This window comes from Muntiacus reevesi, chromosome 18 (genome assembly GCF_963930625.1).
Source record: "Muntiacus reevesi chromosome 18, mMunRee1.1, whole genome shotgun sequence".
NCBI lineage: Eukaryota > Metazoa > Chordata > Mammalia > Artiodactyla > Cervidae > Muntiacus > Muntiacus reevesi.
In genome coordinates this window covers 7,111,765-7,130,951 of record NC_089266.1, presented here as the reverse complement: position 1 = coordinate 7,130,951, position 19,187 = coordinate 7,111,765, and the positions used below count along the sequence as shown (strand labels likewise).

The 19,187-nt window shown below is 64.2% G+C and overlaps 3 protein-coding genes across 5 annotated transcripts in view; 1 reads left to right on the top strand and 2 right to left on the bottom strand.

Annotated features, from left to right (window-relative positions):
- RECQL5 (RecQ like helicase 5) overlaps positions 1–15,346 on the top strand; it is a 29,124-nt gene extending 13,778 nt beyond the window's left edge. The window contains exons 8-19 of the mRNA XM_065909076.1: positions 10,747–10,965; positions 11,204–11,303; positions 11,433–11,469; positions 11,589–11,647; positions 11,733–11,806; positions 12,335–12,428; positions 12,665–12,799; positions 13,061–13,614; positions 13,758–13,848; positions 14,046–14,264; positions 14,480–14,549; positions 14,643–15,346. Of these exons, the coding sequence (XP_065765148.1) occupies positions 10,747–10,965; positions 11,204–11,303; positions 11,433–11,469; positions 11,589–11,647; positions 11,733–11,806; positions 12,335–12,428; positions 12,665–12,799; positions 13,061–13,614; positions 13,758–13,848; positions 14,046–14,264; positions 14,480–14,549; positions 14,643–14,743 (1,753 nt within the window). The 3' untranslated portion in view covers positions 14,744–15,346. The remainder of the gene's footprint in view (positions 1–10,746; positions 10,966–11,203; positions 11,304–11,432; positions 11,470–11,588; positions 11,648–11,732; positions 11,807–12,334; positions 12,429–12,664; positions 12,800–13,060; positions 13,615–13,757; positions 13,849–14,045; positions 14,265–14,479; positions 14,550–14,642) is intronic.
- Positions 904–8,792, bottom strand: SMIM5 (small integral membrane protein 5). 3 transcript variants are annotated; one of them, XM_065910082.1, is made up of 3 exons: positions 8,416–8,792; positions 2,967–3,126; positions 904–2,559 (listed from the first exon to the last, which is right to left on the bottom strand). In XM_065910082.1, the coding sequence occupies exons 2-3, from the start codon at positions 3,091–3,093 to the stop codon at positions 2,450–2,452; spliced, it is 237 nt and encodes a 78-aa protein (XP_065766154.1). In that variant the 5' UTR covers positions 3,094–3,126; positions 8,416–8,792; the 3' UTR covers positions 904–2,449. The 3 variants fall into 3 exon arrangements, with proteins under 3 accessions (XP_065766154.1, XP_065766157.1, XP_065766156.1); XM_065910085.1 differs by having other exon boundaries at positions 2,967–3,121; positions 8,416–8,656; XM_065910084.1 differs by lacking the exon at positions 8,416–8,792 and adding an exon at positions 3,249–3,286.
- A 196-nt stretch (positions 15,347–15,542) lies between the features above and the next one.
- Positions 15,543–19,187, bottom strand: part of MYO15B (myosin XVB) — a 29,864-nt gene continuing 26,219 nt past the window's right edge. The window contains exons 53-63 of the mRNA XM_065909897.1: positions 18,213–18,289; positions 17,997–18,112; positions 17,810–17,904; positions 17,630–17,707; positions 17,348–17,444; positions 17,046–17,191; positions 16,795–16,910; positions 16,405–16,538; positions 16,158–16,291; positions 15,934–16,074; positions 15,543–15,763 (exon numbers count right to left, since the gene is read on the bottom strand). Coding sequence (XP_065765969.1) covers positions 15,704–15,763; positions 15,934–16,074; positions 16,158–16,291; positions 16,405–16,538; positions 16,795–16,910; positions 17,046–17,191; positions 17,348–17,444; positions 17,630–17,707; positions 17,810–17,904; positions 17,997–18,112; positions 18,213–18,289 — 1,194 coding nt within the window. The 3' untranslated portion in view covers positions 15,543–15,703. The remainder of the gene's footprint in view (positions 15,764–15,933; positions 16,075–16,157; positions 16,292–16,404; positions 16,539–16,794; positions 16,911–17,045; positions 17,192–17,347; positions 17,445–17,629; positions 17,708–17,809; positions 17,905–17,996; positions 18,113–18,212; positions 18,290–19,187) is intronic.

Below are 19,187 nucleotides of genomic sequence, written 5' to 3'. Positions count from 1 at the left end.
GGAGCCACTGGTGGTGGGGCTGTGCCCCTGGAAGCCCCCGAGGGCGGGGACAGAATCTTATTTGGACTCAGCAGTTAGGTACTGCCTGGCCTGGGGGAGGAAAACACAGGAAGTGAACTTCCTGTCCACCTGTAGGTGCCCAGGGCTGCCCATGGTCCCCACTTCTTGGCAGCTGCTCGCAGGAGCGTGAATCTTTGCTAGAAAAGAGGCTGAGCGTCAGTTACCCTGACGAAGGATGTTCTCGATGCTGATGAACCTGCTGAAGGAAGATCACACTGGGATGAGGCTGCTGTGTCCTCTGAACCGAGGGCTTCCTGGGGACCCTCCAGCTGCGGGTGCTGCACCTGGGAAAGGCAGGGCGTCACATGCTCCCACCTTCCCTGTGTTTTCCTTCTGAGAGGGAGCGGTGGATGGGCCCCACCCCAGCTCTTAACTCCTCAGCCACACCCGCTCACGGGGATGGGTGTGGGGTGCGGCTCTTTGGGGCCTGAGATTGTTAGGTGGTGGGTGATGGAGTGCGAGCCTTATCAGCACTGCAGCTAGAGGCCTGGGGAGTGGTGAGCCAGACAGGCGGGTCCTGCCACTGTTCAGCTGGTCCAGTTTAGGCAAGTTCCTAACCTTTGAAAAGGGGATCATAATGGTCTGTTTGACATTAGGTTGTTGTGATAATTAAATGAATTAATCTGTGTCAGAAGGCTTCAGACACTGCCTGGGGAGGGGGGGCGGCACTGAGCCACCTCCATTCTCAGCATTATTGTCATGATTATCATCACTATTATTCTGAACCCCATTCTTTCATGGTGGTGGTAGAAGGGTAGAGTGTACAGACAGATTCTTGCATTTCTTTTATTTTCTGTGGAAGCATTTCCTCTTTGGGTCTTCCACCCAAACCAAACCCATTAGACAAGTCCCTGGACACCAGGAAGGGAAGCCAGCCGGGGAGAGGGCTTCTGCTGCCGGCCTGAGCTGGAGGCGGTGGAGTGGCGGTGGCTGGCATCCCCTCTCCCCTCCCGTTTCCCGAGGAGCTGGGGCTCTGCCTCCAGGCAACCAGGGCAGGCTGCACAGGCCTAGACGCCGGAGGTGTGTAGGAACACGGGGCTCTTCATGGCTCTGATGACTGGTGTTGGGGGCGGGCGGCAGGTACTGTGAGAGCCTCTGCCTCCCCTACCCTCATTCCTGGGTTTATAGCTCTACCTGGAAAATTCTGTGCAGAGAAAGTAAACTGGAGGGCAGGAGGCGGGGCAGGGTTGTGTGTCAGCAGGACCACTCCTTAAAATGGGTCCACATTGCTCTGACTCGGCCCCCCAAATAGAGGGGCAAATACGGATGCTTCGTATCGGTGGAGCTCTTAGGCTATGCCCGGTGTTGGGCATGCCAAAGCCGTCTTGGTTTATTCTCACAGGCTTACCCCAGGAGTCGGGTACCAGGACTGGCCCCATTTCGCAGGGGAAGGTCATGTCGCTAACATCTGTTCACGTCGCCGGTTGGGGGCTGGCGGGGTGGCGAGGATTTGAACCCAGACCGTCTGGCCCCTTGGGGAGAGGATGGTGTGGTCGGGAGGCAGGTTATGGACGACAGCAGGGACCTCACCTGTCTTATTCCGGAAGTTTGGGAGGACCTGCTAGGACAAGGGCGTGCCGCCTACAGCTAATGGCGGTGGTGACTGTGGTGTGGCATTCTTGAGCCCGGCACCTGCCTGCGGCAGATGCAGCCTCCGTCGTAGCCGACCAGGCACCTGGGAGGCGGCGCTCGGCAGGAGGGGCCCTGCAGCCCTCCCCTGGCTCCGGAGTCTTACCCCCTTCCCCGCCCCCCCACGTGGCATTCTTGCCTGCGTGTTTCTCCAGCTTCCGTGGGCACAGGGAGAGCAGAGGCTGCAAGGAGAAGACACTGGCTACACCCACGGGGTCCTGGCACACCGCACTCGCGATGCACAGGGCCCAGCCCGGGGAGTGGGGCGCTGCGGAAACGCGTAACCAGAAAGCCTTTACTGGAAAGAAGCAGGCAAACCCTGGAATAGAACACACATGTTCCCCACTCTGGGGGGCGCTTGGGACCCGGTAGCTCCTGCACAGAGCCTCTCTGGTTGACCTGCTCCTCTCTGGCATGGGACCCCCGAGGGCCAGCTCCCCACAGATGCGGGCTGTTCTCCAAGTACGGGCACCACGCTCTGTGCTTTGTTAAAAAGCGCAGGTCGACAAAGAATCTCTGGTGGTTTTCTGTCTTTGAAACCTTCGATCCCTCCTGGGCGCCCTGCAGGTGAGAGTTCTGTGGCCAAAACAGCCGGTGTCCTTGCTGAGGCTCCAGGTCTCCGTCAGCGTCTGGGTCCCTGGGCTTGGCCAGGGCTGAGCCGTGGGTCTTTGTCTTGAGGGGCGAGGGCTGCAGGGCCAGGCTGACACCTGGGTCGTGGCGTCGGTGCTCTCCTCTCCGGCTTCTCTCATCTCCCTGGCCCTCACGGTGGGGTCATGGGCCCCACCTGGGTCCTCCTGCCCCTCCGCCTGGGGCAGCAGTACTGGCAGCAGCAGAAGCCGCAGGCAATCAGTAGCAGCAGCACCACGGTGGCTGGAGGGGTGGGGGACAGCAGAGAGCACGGGGAGCTCAGACAGGGTGGGGAGGAAGCGCGCCCGCCTCACTTCTGAGGAAGCCCCGTGGGGGCCTGGAGGGCCTTCCCCAAAGGTCTGCTTACTGGTCAGAAACACCGAGAATCTGGGGAGAGGAGTGACTGTCCCCACGCCGGCCCCCAGAGCTCTTGCTCCCTTCATCCCTGGGTTGAGGTCCCGGGAGCACCCCGGGGCCCTGGTTTTCAGCACACCCCATCCCCAGGGGCAGATGTCGGAGGATAGGGGGAGATCCCCTGCCCCCCACCCTCTGGAGACATCTGTTTCTCCTCCTCTGCCTGGGGGACCACCCAGCCCTCTGACTGGCACCACGGTTTCCTCTCCCGGATGTGAGGAAGAGCCCCGGCTTACCTGTGAAAACCACCAGGACCGAGAAAGCCAGGATCTCCACGGGCTCGGCCTGCGGCAGCCTCTGCAGCTTGAGTAGCAGCCTGTCCCCAATGGAGTGTAACTCCTGCACAAGGTCGCTGGCTGCCATGCTGCGCCGGGTCCCTGCCGGGTGCCTCCTGGGCTGCAGAGCAGAGAGAGACCTGGCGTCCCCGCAGAGCTGGCTCCCGAGAGTCCGCCCTCTCACCCACCCCGGCCCGCAGAACGGGTTTGTCAGGCCTCACCCATCAGAGTCCGGTGGCTCACCAGGGAGGAGGGGCGCCACGGGGCCCCTCGCTCAGCGCTGGCCCTCATCCCCGCCTCGCTGGCACTGCCCCTGCCCGGGACACAGGAGGACAGGGAGCCTGAGGCCCCGCCACGGGGCTCCCGGGCACAGCCAGCCCCTGGAGGGCTCTGCCAGTCAGCCAGGGTCAGCCATGCTTGCTGGCTGTGAAGGTGACTGCCCTGTTCCGCTCCTTTGTTTTGAGACACAACTAGGTGTTGTCAGGGTGTCTGGTATGGACACAGCTCCCCGTTGGTTTCCTGGTGCAGACATGGGGCTCTGGGATCCCAGCCTGCACCCTTACTTTTCGTCACTTTTGGGGACAGAGGGTCAGGTTCTCCTGGGAGCGGGCTCATGGGGGCTGCTCGCCAGGGTCGGCCAGAGGTGAGAGCTGACCGTGGCCGGGGGGTGGGATCTGAGGCCCCCTGGGGTCCCCCACCCCTCTCATCAGCCCTGTTTCTCTCCTCATTCGGTGTCTTCCTGTGAGAAGGTGGGGTGACACGGTACTCCTCCAGTTTTCCCCAAGGAGTCTTCTCTCAGGGTGGGACCAGGCGTCCCCGGGAGGGTGTAAGCGCCCCACTCTTGCTGACTGGGACCTGCTCTCTGGCTCTCAAGAGGGTCTCCTCCGCTCCCCCACACCCCCGCCCCCTGAGTGGCCAGTCAGCCTCCAAGACCTGTGACCCAGGGCTTCCTCCGGTCCGTCCTGCCTGAGGGGCCGAAGGTGAAGGCCCAGGCCAAGTCAGTGAGTCAGGGCACGTTATACCCCAGACTTTCCTCCTCTGGCGCCTCACCAGTGGGCACGAGGGAGCCAGCGCCTCTTGAGCGAGAGCTCATGAACAGCCTGGGCCAACCCAGCCTCAACCTGTTCACCGAGGCGGGGCTGCCGGCGGCCCAGGGCCTGCGCCAGACCTTAAGCTCTTGTTACCGCTGCCCCGTCCCTGCTCTCTGCCTGGCAGGTCTGTCCGGAGCGGGCTGCGGTCAGCCCTGGCCCTGCCACCGCAGCGTAGCGTCCTCAGAGCTGCCTGGAAGGTCATTGGGCCCTCTGCGCCGCCCTTGGCTCCCTGCCCTCTCTGACGCGTGGCCTTTGCTCGAGGAGGGGAGCCCCCCTCCTGCCCAACCCTTCCTTGAGCAGCTCTGGTCGTTAGAAGGTGGGATCTCCTGGTGGCCTCATAAGCCCCACCCATGGTCACTTAGGCCACTTCTGCCCCGCAGTCCTCCAGGGCCTGGATGGTGGCTGGCACAGGTGCCTCCTTCTCCACGGGGTACCTGCTCCCATCTGGCCAGCCGGCCCCCGAAGCACAGCATTTGAATCATCCCGGGTTTGATGCTGCTGGCCTCCTCCTCGCTTCTGTGACTTGGGGTCACTTTGTCTCTCTGGGTCTATTCCTCCCCTCATTTTACGTGAAGACGGGGTGCCCGCCTTGAGGCTGGTGGGAGGGAGGGTTAAGCTCAGCGCCGGGCTCCAGGAGTGCCCGGGGCACGTGGTTCCACTCTGGGCGGGGAGAGGCCAGACGGCCTTTGGGGGCAGTCACGGCCCCCTCCCCGCATACGCCATCAGTGGCCTTCCTCCAGCACCATTGGGGGTGTCATCTGCGTCCTTCATGCCAGGATGTCTGTGGTGTGTGAGGTGAAGGGAGATGGTAGGGAGCCAGCTGGAGGCGGGCAGCTGTGTTGTAAATGATGGTGGGCGTAGCAGGCAGGTGGAGATGGCTCCGTGGAGGACTGGATGGTTTCTTGTCAGAGGGCGAAGCTACTGGAGTCAGAGCCCCCCAGCTTCTCCCACGCCCCAGCCCAGGGTCTGCGTCTTTCTACAGAGGAGATCAGGAGCCCAGTCTTCCAATGTCCTGGGAGGCATAGGATTCTAGAATGCCACGTGTCATCCCCTTCTGCCTCCTTTCTTTTGCACGTGGGGACCCTGAGACCGGAGAGAGGAAGGGGCCTCTCCCCGGGCACACTGTGCCTCCCTGGGCTCTTGTCCTGGGCAGCCTGCTCTTTGCAGTCAAAATGAGTCAGCCCAGGAGCTGCGCACCAAGGGCCTGGCCCGTGTGACAGGCTCAGCACAGGACCAGGGCTGTGCCCCGCCCACACGTGGGAGTCTGGAGCACCGCGTCTTCACTCACTGGGCCGCGCCTGCTCTTTGAGAACCTCCTGTGACTTGTCACCAAAGGGCAGATCTCGCGAGTTTTTCTGTGTCAAGTTCATGAGGACCCCTTTCCTCGGGTCACACCGAGCAGACCTCCTCCTGCGGCCCAGTGCAGCAGACGTGTACAGGAGTGTGGTCCCGGGCCCCTGGGCGTCCCACTCCCTGGGTTTCCTGGAGGATGGGAGCCTGCCCACCTGACCCATTCCAGTGGGCCAACCAACGTCCTCAGGGAGCTTGCACCAGGCTTCTGAGCTGGGCCGCTCTTGCTTCCCTTCTTTAGCTACACTTAGCCTGGCGTTCTCAGCTTGATTGGCCCAGGGCCTGCATTGCCTAATGGAGCCATCAGAGGCACTCCAGAGAGGAAGCAGGCGCGCGGGCTGGCAGGGGTGCTTTTCCACTTGTGCCCCCGTGCCTAAAGGCTCAGGAGGGATTCCAGAGGGGATGACTCCACTTCTGAGTGAGAGGTTGCTTGGAGACTCTGGTCAGTCGGGGTGCGGAGGGGGTGCAGGTGTGATCCCCAAAGTAGGGAAGAGGAAGGTGGAGCAGAGGCTGAACTGCTGTGCAGGAAAGGCGGGGCCTGTTGGCCCTCCAGGGGTTAGAAGTCAGAAAGCTGCAGACTCATGCCCGGGGGGCCCGGGCCCCACTCTGGGAAGAGCGTCAGTCCACGCCAGCCGCAGGCCACAGATGCGCACAGCCGAGGCCTGTGGGGACCTAAATCGGCCAGCTGCACGGTCAGCCCCAGGGGTGCCCGTGCGATCCCGTCTGCACCGGGGACAGGAGTGGATCTGCCCCAAAGACTGAAGCCCCCTTTGCTCTCCAGTTGCTATTTCATCCTTTCCAGCTTGGCCTTGAGTGAAAGGAGCCTTAGTGGGGCCCATGGGGGAGTTGGAGGGGCCTTGTACAACTAGAGGGTGGAGGCACATTCCAGCAGGTCCCGGGCGGGCTTCCCAGCACGCTATTTAAAGCAAGGCCAAGGGTGCCTGACGCCGGGTGCCCGATATAACCAGCCGTCGTCAGGTGACCATGTGGCCGTGGCCCAGCAGTTGCTCAGCAGGGAGCCCTCAGCGTTCCCAGCTGTGGCCCGAGGAGAGGGGGCACTCCGGGGAGGGCTGCCTCTTGTCCCCTTAACCTTCCTCCCAGGTTTGGAGGGAGATGGGCAGGGAAGCCCTGTGGGCTTCTCTATGGGTTTTGCCAGTCTTCCTCACTCAGGTCCACCACACTCCTTCCCAGGCTGTACTTCCTGCCTGTGAACCAGGGAAGCTAGAGTATCGCCCAGCCCCACGCCCGGTAGCACCTCGGTTAGGAGCAGCCAGAACAAGTGGTGGCTTTCCTGGCTCTTGTCCCACGTGGCCCGTCATGGCCCTGCCCCAGCCAGACGGGCAGCCTGCAGAGCGGGGAGATGAGCCAGCCGAGGGAAGGCTGGCAGAGCTGGAGGCACTAGGACACGTGCCTTTGGGTGGCATCTCCTGGCACAGAGGGCCTTGCAACCGAGCAGGCAGGCGTCCTGCAGGCCAGACAGCTGCCACCTGGTACTGAAGTGGCCCTGCTTCCTTCTTGCCAAACTCCAAGTCCAGACACAGCTGCCTGGGGAGCACCCAGCCTGCGGGTGTTTGGTGACTGATAAGGGCGTGTTGGTGCCTCAGGGTCCACGGGCTTCTTGCCCTGCCTTGTTATTTTATCAAGGTGGGTTTCATCCTTACTCCTTACTTGTTGGAGAAACAGCGAGAATGAGGCATAGCTGAAGTCCGTGGGCATCTTAGCAGATTCCCTGGGCCTATCCAGCAGAGATGCCCACAGTGCACTGTGCTTCCGGCCTTGGCTCCACCTTGCGGTGGAAGGGAGACACTTGAGCCCGCAGCAGCCCAGGATCTCCAGCCCCGTAGCTCTGCTTGCTGCTGCGGACTTCCTGCAGTCCCAGGAGCTGGGCATCACCCTTGTATCCCTACTCAGGGACTTGTGTTTGGGGGGCCCCGTCCACTTGCGTCCTCCGGGTCTGGGGACTCTGATCCCCGCCTACCTGCCTGGGCCATCTTACGGTGGCTCACCGCTGCGTCCCTCCCTCGCTCGGCCTCTGTCCCCTCTCTCTGTCATCACTGCCCATCGCTGCAGGGCTTTTAACCTCCCCAGCCCGCAGCCCAGGCCAGTTCCTCAGCGGAGCCAGGAACACACAGACTGATCTTTGGTTTCCACTTTAACCTGGGTAGTTGTTTTCTTTCCTAGTAGATGTGGACTTGTTTGCCTTGGGGAAGACATCTGGGGGGTGGGGGTGGCTGGGGAGGGAGCCTTTAATGCTGCTTGTGTGAGGACAGGGAGGCTGGAGCAGTGGGGGGGTCCGCAGTGTGGTGGCTGCAGTGGGCCCAGTACTGGGGCGGGGCAGCGCCCCCCCCAGCTTCACTTCCACCCCACCCTGGGGTTGGAGCCCTCAAGCGCTGGCCTGGCGCTCAAGGAGATTTGGGGGCTCCTGGCGATCTCAGCGGGCGCTGGGAGGAGGACCTGGACCTGGCCCCACCCCAAGCCAAGAACACCAAGTGCCCCCAACAAGAGGTGGCAGCTGCTGCTCTTGTTCAGGACGTCTGCATCCTGGGTGGTTTGAACTGGCTGGGCCTCCTCGACTGGGAGAAAGCAGGGACTTGATCCTGGGAAAAAGGGAGGCTCAGTGGGCAGGCGACGGCTCTCTCCCTGACCAGGCCAGCCAAATCCCTCGTTTAAGCCCCCTGAATAGAAAAGGCTTAAACTAACTTTTGTCGAGTAAGCAGGCACCCTGGGCCCCTCTGCCTGCTCAGCAAATGGGGAGAAAACCACCCCGCGCTGAGGGGCTGCAGCCTCAGCCCTGCTGGGTCCCAGCGAGAGAAGGGAGAGCCCGGTTTGCGGGGGAGGCTGTCTGGAGGCTGTGCCCAAGTGTGTCCCCCAGAACCTCTTCTCCGTGTTCATGGTGGATCCACCCTCGAGGCGGGGGACCCTGGCGGCGCCCTTCCCTCCACCCCCCTCCTCTGTGACCGGCCACTCACCTGCGAGTCAGGTGCGGCGGGGGCGGGGGCGGCCACAGGTGCAGGGCCGCCAGTTGCCTCGAGCGTCTCCCGCCTGCCTCCCTGGTCGGCTCACACCTCTTCCTTCCTTTGCGGACGCGTCTCTCCTGACCCGCGGCTGTGCTCCCCGGGTGCCTCTGCTCAGCGCAGCGGAGCTCCTGGCTGTTGACAGCCAGCCGCTGTCTCGGCCTCCCTCCGCTTTTTTGTTGTTGGTCGTCCTGGAGATCCAAGTGTCACATTACAAGGGGCAGCCGCTCAAGTGGGGAGCCAGTGGCACCGCTGTGCCCGGAGGGAACCCCTGCCGGGACGGCGTCCTGCAGGCTTCCTGTGCCCGCTCCCTGCCCCGAGGTCTGCGCGGCCCTCCTGTTCCTCCTCTTCCTCCCCTCCCTCCGGGCGGGTGTGGGCTGGGCCTGGGCTGCGAGCTGATGAAAGAGGAGGGCGACTCGCACGTTCCCTGGCAAGAATGACCTCTGGGAGGCTCCACCTGAGTAGCAGTCGGGAGGGAGGGGGGCTTGCAGCTCTCTAGCCCTTTGCACTCCTTGGGAGGGCCCATAGCCCTCAGCCCCCAATCTGTCCTTCAGGCGACTCCCCAGCAGGTCCTCCTCCTCTCTTCTCCTGGGAAAGAGAGTGGGGGAGCTGCCAGACCACCCAGGCCGTCAGCCCTCTGGGGCGGCATCTCGGGGAAGGACGTGGGAGTTCCGAGTGACCAGGGAGTCGCCCGGGCTTAGCCCGTCCCTAGAGGGTGGCCCCGGAGGAGAAAGGACGCTGCTGATCTTTTCTCGACTGTCCGCTGGGGCCGTCTCCACAGTCCTGGCCCAGCCAGCAGGGACAGGCTCCACAGCAGCCCAGCGGCCAGCGGGGCTGTTTGACATTTGGCTGGTCGTGCCACCCCAGCAGACCAGGCGGTGCCCGGAGCAGGACAGGGGCCGACCCCAGCCCGCATCTGCGAGCAGTCAATGGAGCCCTTTGAGTGTGAGCACAAAACGCCAGTGAGTCAGGGCTTGGGGGAGGGCGCGGGGAAGGAAGCCAGGCTTGTGGCCACACCACTGGGATGCCAGAGCGTCGCAGAGGCTGGACAGGCGGCCACTGTGCGGTGGCACAGACTTGGGCAGCGGGATGAGCAGCGTGGGTTTGGGTGCGGCGGGAATGGCGCCCTCTGGTGGCCGCGCAGCCAGCCCACCTTTCCCCAGGGCTGTGTTCTCGGAGCTGGCCCCTGGGTCTGCACTCTTCAGCCTGTTCCTTGCGGCCCCAGGCAGTGCTCGTGTTTAAGTCCTGTCCCAGCTACAGCAGTGGTGCCAGCTCTTCTTGTCTTTGGGATGTGGTACCTGGATGGCCTTGCCTCTGCTCTGGCCTCTCCGGAGGCTTTGCCCACCCCGTGCCTCATGCCTGCTGCAGGGACCACTGTTTGTAATGGCCCAGATGGAGCTGTGCCCTCCCCTCCCCCCCGTCTCTACATCTGCCCCAGTGATCCACTGGGCCCCCACGGGAGAGACTGCTGGAGGCTGGCACCCCAAGGGGGCTGTGGTGGTCAGGGCAGAGGAAGATGCGAGGAGGAAGACCGCAGCCAAGGCTGCGCCCACCAGTGCCCGGCATGGGGTGCCGGCCCAGGGCCGCCTGGTTCCTGCTCCCAAGCAGTCTCCCGGTTCTGGGCCGTGTACACTGGGTCAGGCAGAGGCTTGTTGGGGACGACAGGGAGGAGTCGCCAGGAGACAGAAACGGAGCAGGGGGGGGGGGAGGGCCACTTCCTGCTCTTCCCTCTCCCCAGCCCCACTCGGCAAGAGTAAGGAGCGGCAGTAAGAGGCCTAAGTGCTAAGTGCTGTGACGCACTTCAGAGCGCTGTCTTGGCTCTTAGGCAGCCCGAGGGGCCAGGGCTCTCCTTGTGCCGGGTGGTAGGTGTGTTGTGCTCGAGGTGCCTAGGCTTCATTTCAGGAGGTCAGACTCTTTCCCCAAGGACACAGCCTCAGCTATTGAGTCAGTGTCTGCACCCAGAGGCGATGCTTCTCCCAGGGTGCCCCCCTACCAGAGGATGGAGAGGGGGCTGGGGCCTGGAGCCTGGAGGAGTGCCCCATGGAGGAGCAGAAGAATGGGGTCCGTGCCCTGGCTCCCCTGGGCACGTGTGTTACATGACTTTGAGGAATCTCCTTCAGCTCATTGTCCTCATCTCTAAAATGGGCGCCCCACCCTGCCCAGTGATGCCTTGTGAGGCTTGCGTGAGATGCTGGCCACACTGCCAGACAGCCATACTCAGCCAGAGTTTGGGGATCGGGTAAACGAACGCTGGCCCGAGTGGGTCCCTCACCACCCCTGCTCCAGGTGCCGCCATGCCGCCATCGCCAAGTACTTCGGGGACGCGCCCCCCGCCTGCACCAAAGGCTGCGACTGCTGCCAGAACCCCGCGGGCGTGCGGAAGCAGTTGGATGCTTTGGAGCCGAGAGGCAGCGGGAACAAGACCTGCATTGGGCCCTCCCGGGGGAACGGCTATGACCCCGAGCTGTATGAGGGAGGCCGCAGGGGCTACGGGGGCTTTAGCAGGTAAGGGGCCATGAGGCCAGGGCTCCCCAACCCACTGGAAATAGTCTGGCATTCTCTCCCTGGGGCCAAGGCCAGATCAGAAGTGACACATGCCCCCGCCCCGAGGGCCACGCTGGGGCCAGGACGTCAGTGTTGCGCCCACGCGTCCAGGGCATCAGAGACATCACTTCCCTACCAGACGCGTGATGGGAGGGCAAAGCCCAGACCCAGGACGGCTCATGCCCAGCCTGTTGCCTAGGTATGATGAAGGGTCTGGAGGCAGCGGGGACGAGAGCAGAGACGAGGCCCAGAAGCGGGAATGGAATCTCTTCTACCAGAAGCAGATGCGCCTGCGCAAGGTGAAGGGGGTGGGGCTCCGGGGCTCCGGGTGGCCCTGCTCACGCCCTCTCAGCCCCTCTCTGGTGTTGGACTGAGAGCTGTGTTGCTGTGGGGCAGGATGGCTCACAGGACCTCATGTCATCTTCCAGGGCAAAGACCCCAAGACAGAGGAGTTCATACCCCCAGGTCAGTACAGAAATGTACCCTGGGCTGGTCCCAGGGTGTGGGTGGAGGATGCCTCTTTGGGGGACCGGGGATGCCAGAGAGCAGGAAGTAGGGTGGCAGGACTCGCCTCTCCTCCACAGATGAGGACTGTCCCCTGAGAGAGGCTGCCAGTAGGAAGATCCCCAGGCTCACTGTGAAGGTAGGAGGCGGGCAGCTCCTCACACCTGCCCCCGGGCTCTCCCCCGACCTGGGTCCTGTGTGACCCCCTTCTCGCCCCGATGCAGGCCCGTGAGCACTGCCTGGGGCTCCTGGAGGAGGCGCTGAGCAGTAACCGCCAAGCCGCAGGTTCCGCTGATGGGTGAGTGTCGTCAGCCCCTGGCTTGTTTGGGCATGCGTGTGTGCTCTGTCCCTCAGTCACGTCCGACTTTCTGCAGCCCCGTGGACTGTAGCCCGCCAGGCTCCTCTGTCCATGGGAGTCTCCAGGCAAGAATACTGGAGTGGGTTGCCATTTCCTCCTCCAGGGGATATTCCCAACCCAGGGATTGAACCCACGTCTCCTGGGTCTCCTGCATCGGCAGATGGGTTCTTCACCACCGAGCCACCTAGGAAGCCCAGTTTATTCGGGCACCTCTCCCCAAATTGTGACTCATCTTCTTTCCAAGGGGGTGTGGGTCTTCACACAGCCCCACCGGGGGGCAGGCTTGGCCATGAAAGGCTGCCAGGAACTGCCAAGGGACAGTAAGCCACAGCGCCCAGACAGTCCAGGCTGGAATCCCTGTGCCCAAGGCCACTCCCACCAGGCCCTGAAGCCATCTCCAGGGTCCCCTGGGGGAGTCTCACAGGGTTGCCCTCAGGCCTGACACCTTAATCTCATTGCTGCCCTCAGACTTGACCTCCAGGCCAAGGCAGTGGAGCTGGAACATGAGACGTTCCGAAATGCTAAGGTGGCCAACCTGTATAAGGCCAGCGTGCTGAAGAAGGTAGGTGTGCTGAAAAAGGGGTAGGTGGGGCAGCTCCCCACCCAGGGGGCCACTTATTCGGGGAGAAGCCCGACTTCCCTCCTTCCCTGGCTGCAAGGATTCCTAGCCAGCCCTGTGGGGGCTAGGACTTGTCCGGTGTCCAGTTGCCTGCAAGCATGGGCCACAGAACCCATTCATGGAAAGCCTAGAGCTAGCGGGTGCCAGCCAGGGCATCCCCCGCTCCCTCCCTGCCCCAGGTGGCTGAGATCCACAGAGCCTCGAAGGACGGGCACCTCTACGATGTGGGCGGTGGCACCAGCAGCTGCAGCGCCCAGGCCAAGCCCCCGGAGCCCACCGAGCACGACGTCCTGCCCGCCTCCCAGGTGTACTCGGTGAGTGGTGTCCTCGCGCCTCCCAAGCCAGCGGCGCCCCGGCCCCGCGCCCTGAGTAACGGCACAGCCCTTGCTCCTCCTGGCAACACAGCCCTGACCCTTGCTCTCCCCTGCTCTGGAGCCCCCACAGCACCTCTCTCACCAGCCCGACCCCCAAGCCTCGGCCTGCCCAGCCTTGCCTGCCCAGGCCCTCACGGCCACACCTGGACCCGCCAGCGAGCGCTGGAGGGTTGTGGTCAGCAGCGTCTCTCCTCCTCGCAGCTCAAGCCAAAGCGGGTGGGAGCTGGTTTCCCCAAAGGCTCCTGCCTGTTCCAGACGGCCACCGAGCTGATGGAGAAGACGTGGGTCCCGGAGCAAGAGCCCCGGCCTGAGCAGGGCGGCGAGCAGGGGGCCCCCAGCCAGCCCTGTGACCACCAGGGTGTGGAGTGCGCTGAGCCCCTGCCTGGGCCCCAAGGAGAGGCCGCCGGGAGTGGTGCTGTTTGTCTGGGGCCCTCCCCTGAGGAGGAGAGAGGCCCCGCCCGGGGCAGCCCCACCGCCAAGGCCCGGGTCAGTAAGAAGCAGCAGCTCCTGGCCGCTGCGGCCCTCAAGGATTCTCAGAACATTGCCCGCTTCTTCTGCCGAAAGACCAAGAGCCCGCCCCCGCTCACTGCAGCCCCGGGGGCAGATAGTACCAGCCCCTCCCATGATGGGGCGCGGGGACCCCCGATGCTCCTGGAGAAGGGCTCAGGGCAGGAGGATGGAGCTGTGGGGCGTGGAGCCTTGGGGCGTTTGGCTGCACCCCCCGAGACCAAGGAGTGTGCTGAGGAGGGCCCGAGGTGAGCGCACGGGTGGTCCTGGCGTCCTCTTGGCTCCCTGGGCCTCTGCCGCGTGGCCGGTTCCTGCCATGGGCTTTACTGGGCTGCCCAGGCTGAGGGGGCAGAGGCGACTGGACCCTGACGCCTGCTCCCCCTCTGGCCAGTGCCTGCCTGCTCAGAGACCAGAGGCCCCCCGAAGGCCAGCCCAGCCCCACAGAGGAGGCACAGAGAGGCAAGCGGCCCAGACCTCAGCAGGTACCGAGAAGCACAAGGCTGCCATGCTGGAGCCTACTTGGGGAGGGGCCTGAGACAATCGTCTCCGCTGTCCACATCCCAGGGCAGATGGGTCGGGCCAGACGGAGCCAGTGGGCCCGGAGGCCCAGTCTTCCAGAAGGAGGGAGGGGCCCAGAACAGGGAACTCCAGAGTGACCCTCCGCTGTGGCCCTGCCCAGGAGAACCCAGGTAGCCAGGCTCAGAAGAGGCCTCGCCTCTCAGCCAAGGCCTCCATCCTAGCTGAGGTGAAGGGCAGCGTCTCAGCCAGTGACCAGAGCCCCTCGAGCCCCCAAGGCTCCTGCCAGCGCTCGGCGCCCAGCATCTCCCTGAAGGAGGCTGCGAATGTGGTGGTCAGGTGTCTGACCCCCTTCTACAAGGAGGGCAAGTTTGCATCCAAGGTAGGGTAGGCGGTTGGGCCCTGTTCTCCCCTGAGCTGGGGGCACTGGGGTGCAGACGGGGTGGGGGATGTGTGAGCCCAGGACAAGACAAGGCGGAAGCCAGCCAGCCCAGAGGCCTGCGGCCTCCTCCAGGGCCTGCCTTGCTCTGGGCCGTGGCCTGGGCGGCTCAGGGGGCAGGCCTGTGCTCCTGGCCCCTCCGCACCCTCTCTCTCCAGGAACTGTTTAAAGCCTTCGCCCGCCACCTCTCGCACTCGCTGACCCAGAACCCCTGTCCGAGGAGAGGCGGTGAGTGTGAGCAGCACCGGCCGGGAGGGCTGCGTGGGGGCTCCGCTGGGAGGGGACTGGCCCTCACGCCTACCCGCCCCCCCTTGAATCTAGTGAAGGAAGAGGCGCAGGACATCATCAAGCAGTTGTTCCGCGGCCGAGCCCGATGCGAGAGTGAAGCCGACTGGCACGGCCTGTGTGGCCCGCAGAGATGATCGGTGGGCCCGATGGGCCCGCGTTCCCACTCGCCCCCCAGACTCCAGCGTGGCCCACCCGGCCTCGCTCAGGACCAGGGATGGTGGGTGGCCTGCTGTCCGGCTCTCCTCGCTTCTGGCCACACCTCACTTTGGAAATGGGCCCGGACACCTCCCAAAGTGAGGTCAGCCCACCTTTCTTTTTGCTCGCAAAGCCTGAGGTCCTCTTTCTCCTCACCTCCCTGCCTCCCTGGCCCTCGTGGTTGGGTTTTCTGGGCCAGATCCACAAGTGAGAAAGGGGCATGTGGTGTGGCAGCTGCCGGAGAAGCAGAAGGAAAACGGTCCCTCCCGCTCTTAAAACACTTTAAACTCAGGGCGAGGCCCAGCAGGCCAAGGCTGTGGAGCCAGCTCAGGAGGAGCCCCTGCTGCCCTCAGTCCACCCCACAGCCCTCTCCCCTCATGATGCTGCCTGCAGCCCAGCCCAGGGGCAGAGCTCGTGCCAAGAGGGGCAGCAGCCCGCCCTGCCCGGCTCAGCTCCTGGTCAGGAAGGCCGGGAGGGACATCAGCATTTACAGGAGAATAAAGTGTCCGGTTGGTTCTGACACGCACGCGCTCAACCCGTTCTCTCGGGAGTTTTATTTCCTCAGCAGCTGCTCCTCCCAGGTCTGGGCACGTGCTGATGTGGGGCCAGGGCCCAAGTGGACATCTCCCCCAGGCTGGGTGACCCCCCAGACACCCAGGCCGAGTTCCTGCAGTCCCCACCGCAGGCCTGCCCCAGAGTGAGGCTCCAGCACTTCCCCAGTTGAAGTCGCTGTAGCCACCCCACTGTGGGCCGTGCTACAGTGGATTCCAGGACAGCCAAGCGGTGACGTCCAAACCAGACTGGGCTGACGCACCCAGAGGAGACTGTCAGGTGAGACGGGGGCCGGGGAGGGGTCCCGTCTCCGTCTCTGCCCCCCCGCCTTGGGTGCAGCGCAGCCGCTAGCTGGAAGGAGGGTTTCCGCCCAGCAGGAAGGTGATGGTGTGCTTCAGCTCCTGTGCCTGTGCGGGCGTGGGCACGTGAGGGCAGGGCTCCCCCACCAGCCCCCCGCCTCTGTCCCCCAGCCCTGCCACGCCAGAGCCCTGGGCAGCAGCCTGCGCTCAGGCAGCCGGGCACACTGGGCCTGGGTGAGGCACTCGCCTCCTTCTCAGGGCGTGTGGAGGCCACCCACCTGCGGAAGCTCAAACCAGATGGTCTGGGGGCTGTCGGCTGAGCCGTAGTTGAGTTCCAGGCCAGGGGAGCCCTCTGCGTCCAGCGGGCTCAGCAGGTGGAGCCGCTGCAGATCCCTCAGGGCGACGGAGCAGCACAGCTCCTGGGGGTGGGGTCAGTGTCGGGGGTGGGAGACCAGTGCCCTGAGGGTGCCCAGGCCGGCACGGGGGCAGGAGCCCGGCCCACCTGGGAGCTGGGGTCCATGAGGATGAGGTGCTGGCGGTTCAGCCCCAGGAGGCCGGGGCTGGGCAGGGCCGGATTGCTGACTCGAAGCACCATGTAGACCGTGTACCCGAAGAGGGGCAGCTCGCTCACAGCCTCTGCAGACAGAGAGCAGGGCTGCCGGAGAAGCTGCTCATCCCCTCTACCCGTGCCCCTCCTTCCTGGGTGCCCCCTTCCCCGCTCCCTGGCTGTCCCCCTGCCCCAGACCCACTGATGAAGCTGATCTGCGCTTCCTGGGAGCTGCATCCTTGTAGCTGCCTCAGTTCCCGATCCATCAGGCTCTTCACAGTGGCCATGTTCATCTGCCATTGCTGCTGCCTCGGCAAGTAAGCCAGGAGGTCTTGCCTAGGACACAGCCTGGTCAGGCGAGGCTGGGCGAACAGCTGGTGCTAAATCAATCAACCAGTGGCTACCATGGGTGAGACCAGGGATCCAGACACATGGATGAGGTGTGGGCCCTGCCCTGGAGGAGCATGGGGCGGGATGGGGGGACAGGTGTACATAGCCCTCTGGGTTAGGGCCATGAAGGGCACCAGTGGCCTCGACTTTGGAGGAGGGGTAGAGGGGTGGCAGGAAGCATGGGGGCTGCGTTCCCACTCACTCTGGGGGGAGCTCCTCCTTGCTCCTGCTGAGCTGCTGCAAGGCCGCCAGCCTGGCGAGTCGGGCGTCTTCCTGGGGGCTGAGCCCCAGCTTCCCCCGCAGGTAGTCCCGCAGCACCTGAGCGGGCAGGGGCGGCACAGGCGCGGCTCCTGAGCCCAGGCCCACTGCCGCCACCCCCTTCTCCTCTGAGGGCAGGGGGTCTTGGAGGGCCCTGCCCAGGCGCTGAGGCTGGCACCACCGTGCGAGGCTGACCTGGCCGTAGTGGATGCTGATGTAGGTGGGGTTGTCAAAGTGCAGCCGGCTCTCCCAGCCGAGCCGCCGACTGTGCAGGCTCACGCCCGGACCCCCCAGCACGCTGTTGAGGTACTCCTGGGGCCACAGGGGCCGGACCAGCTCACCTGCGCGGGGAGTCCAGGTTCACAGCCTGAACGGGCTTGCCAGGGCCAAGCCCCGCCCACGGCCTTGCCAGCCCCAGGCGTGGGAACCGCCTCCCTCAAGGCCACAGTAGCAGAATCCACCTGGACCATGCTTCCTCCCCAGCCCGGGCGGTTCACCGTCCCCTTTGACGAGGAAGAGGGCAAACTCCTGCACTTCCTGGGGGTCCGTGATGCCCATCTGCCTGCACAGCTCTTCCAGCACCTCTGCTGCCACCTAGACGTGTGGACAGGGCTGCGATAGGGGTGCTGGGGAAGGAACAGGGCTGCGGGCGTGTCAGGGCTGCGATAGGGGTGCTGGGGAAGGAACGGGGCTGCGGGGGTGGGGGGTGTCCCAGAACTGAGACCCATGGCTTCCCGTGTCTTCCCATCCCCCCACCCCCCCCGCAGCCCTGCACTCACTGTGAAAGTGCGGATATTGGTCTTGTAATCCACACCCCCAGGCAGGTGAATTAGGACCAGGTGGACTACTTGTCCTTTCTGCTAGGGCAAGCGCGGGGTCAGTCCACCCGTGGAAAGAGGCCCAAGCTCCTGCCACTCACAGGGAGTCCCGGATCACCACCCGGCCCGCACCCCCAGTACCAGGAAGGCCTGCATCTCGCTTGGGGAGGGCAGCCGCCGGCGCCCCCCATACTTGACTGTACGCTGGAGGTGCTCTTGGCTGCTCTGGGCCAGCTCTGCAGAGAGGAGCCAGGCCGGGTCATGAGCATCTCCCAGCCCCTCCCTGAGCTGCCGAGACCCCCGCCGGGAAGCCCCTCCCCACCGGCACCTTGGCGAGGGCCCCAGTCCTGCAGAAACTTGGTCACGTAGGGCATCAGTGTGTTCGACGGGGGGACACAGCCCGTGAGGAGGCTGAGGAAGCGCCAGCCTCTTGCACAGAGTTTCCTGCAGGGCAGAGAGCCTGGGCTTCAAGCTGGCCAGGCCGCGGTGCTGTGCTTTCCCTGAGAGGCCCGCCCCTGCTCCCCCACCCCCGTCCCCCACTCACGGCCGGGGGTGTCCCGTGACCTGCTTGATGGCCTGACAGTAAACCTCGTCCCTGAGATCCTCCTCCTCCTGGCAGAGCTGTGGGGACAGGAGGGGCAGAGCGGTGGGGATGGTGTGGGATCTGAGGTCAGAGAGACCCTGCTAATGGCCACGGTGGGGGCGAGGGCAGGTCGGGGTGACAGCCCGCCGTCCTCTGTCGGGCTTGGTCTCACTCTCCTCAACAGCATCTGCACCGCCGGCCGTTCGCCAGGTCACCACCTTCACCCGCTTCCAGGCTGAGCTGGGGCCTGTCCTCTTTCTCCGGTCCCTCCGCCCAGTCATCTCGGCTGACTCCCCTCACCTCCGGGACCTCTAGAGGCTGCAGCGCCCTCGGGCCTCTGTCTGCACTTGCTCCCTGGTGACCTGAGCCGCTCAGGTCATCTGCTCATGACTCCCCAGGCCTGCCTCCAGCCCAGACCCTCCACTTGAAGACTGGGACTTCAGACTTCATGTGTCCCCAACAGATTCCGCCACAGGCCAGCCCTGCTCCTCACTCGGCCGTCCTTGTGGGAGAGCAGCCAGTGCCCTGGCCAAAGCCTTGGTGTCATCCTTGGCCTCTCTGTCTCACACCCCATAGCAAACCCTCCTGCTGCCTCTGGGCCTGAGCCAGCACCATGTCTTACCTAGGATCATGGCAGTAACCTGTCCCTTGCCTGTAAACTCCCAGAATCACAGACAACAGCCAGAGCAAACCCATGAACTGTAAGCCACGTCTGTCTTTCAAACTTTCCAGTGCTTTCCCCGATCTTGAAAACTAAGAAGTCCTGACAGTGGATGGCAAGGCCTCTGCGCCCTGGACCCACTGTCCTTGGTCCTCACCCTCCACTCCCCCTCGCTCGCTGGGGCCAGGCTCCTCCTCTCACCAGCCCACACGCGCTGCCCCCAGGCGCGCAGGCTTCACTCCCTGGCCTCCTCCAGGCCTCTGCTCCAAGGTCAC

Coding starts and splice junctions, on each gene's coding strand:
- SMIM5 (XM_065910082.1), bottom strand. CDS start 3,093: ATGGCAGCCAGCGACCTTGTGCAGGAGTTACACTCCATTGGGGACAGG. Junction 2,560..2,966: donor GGTCCTGGTGGTTTTCACAG/GTAAGCCGGGGC, acceptor CCACCCCTCCAG/CCACCGTGGTGCTGCTGCTA.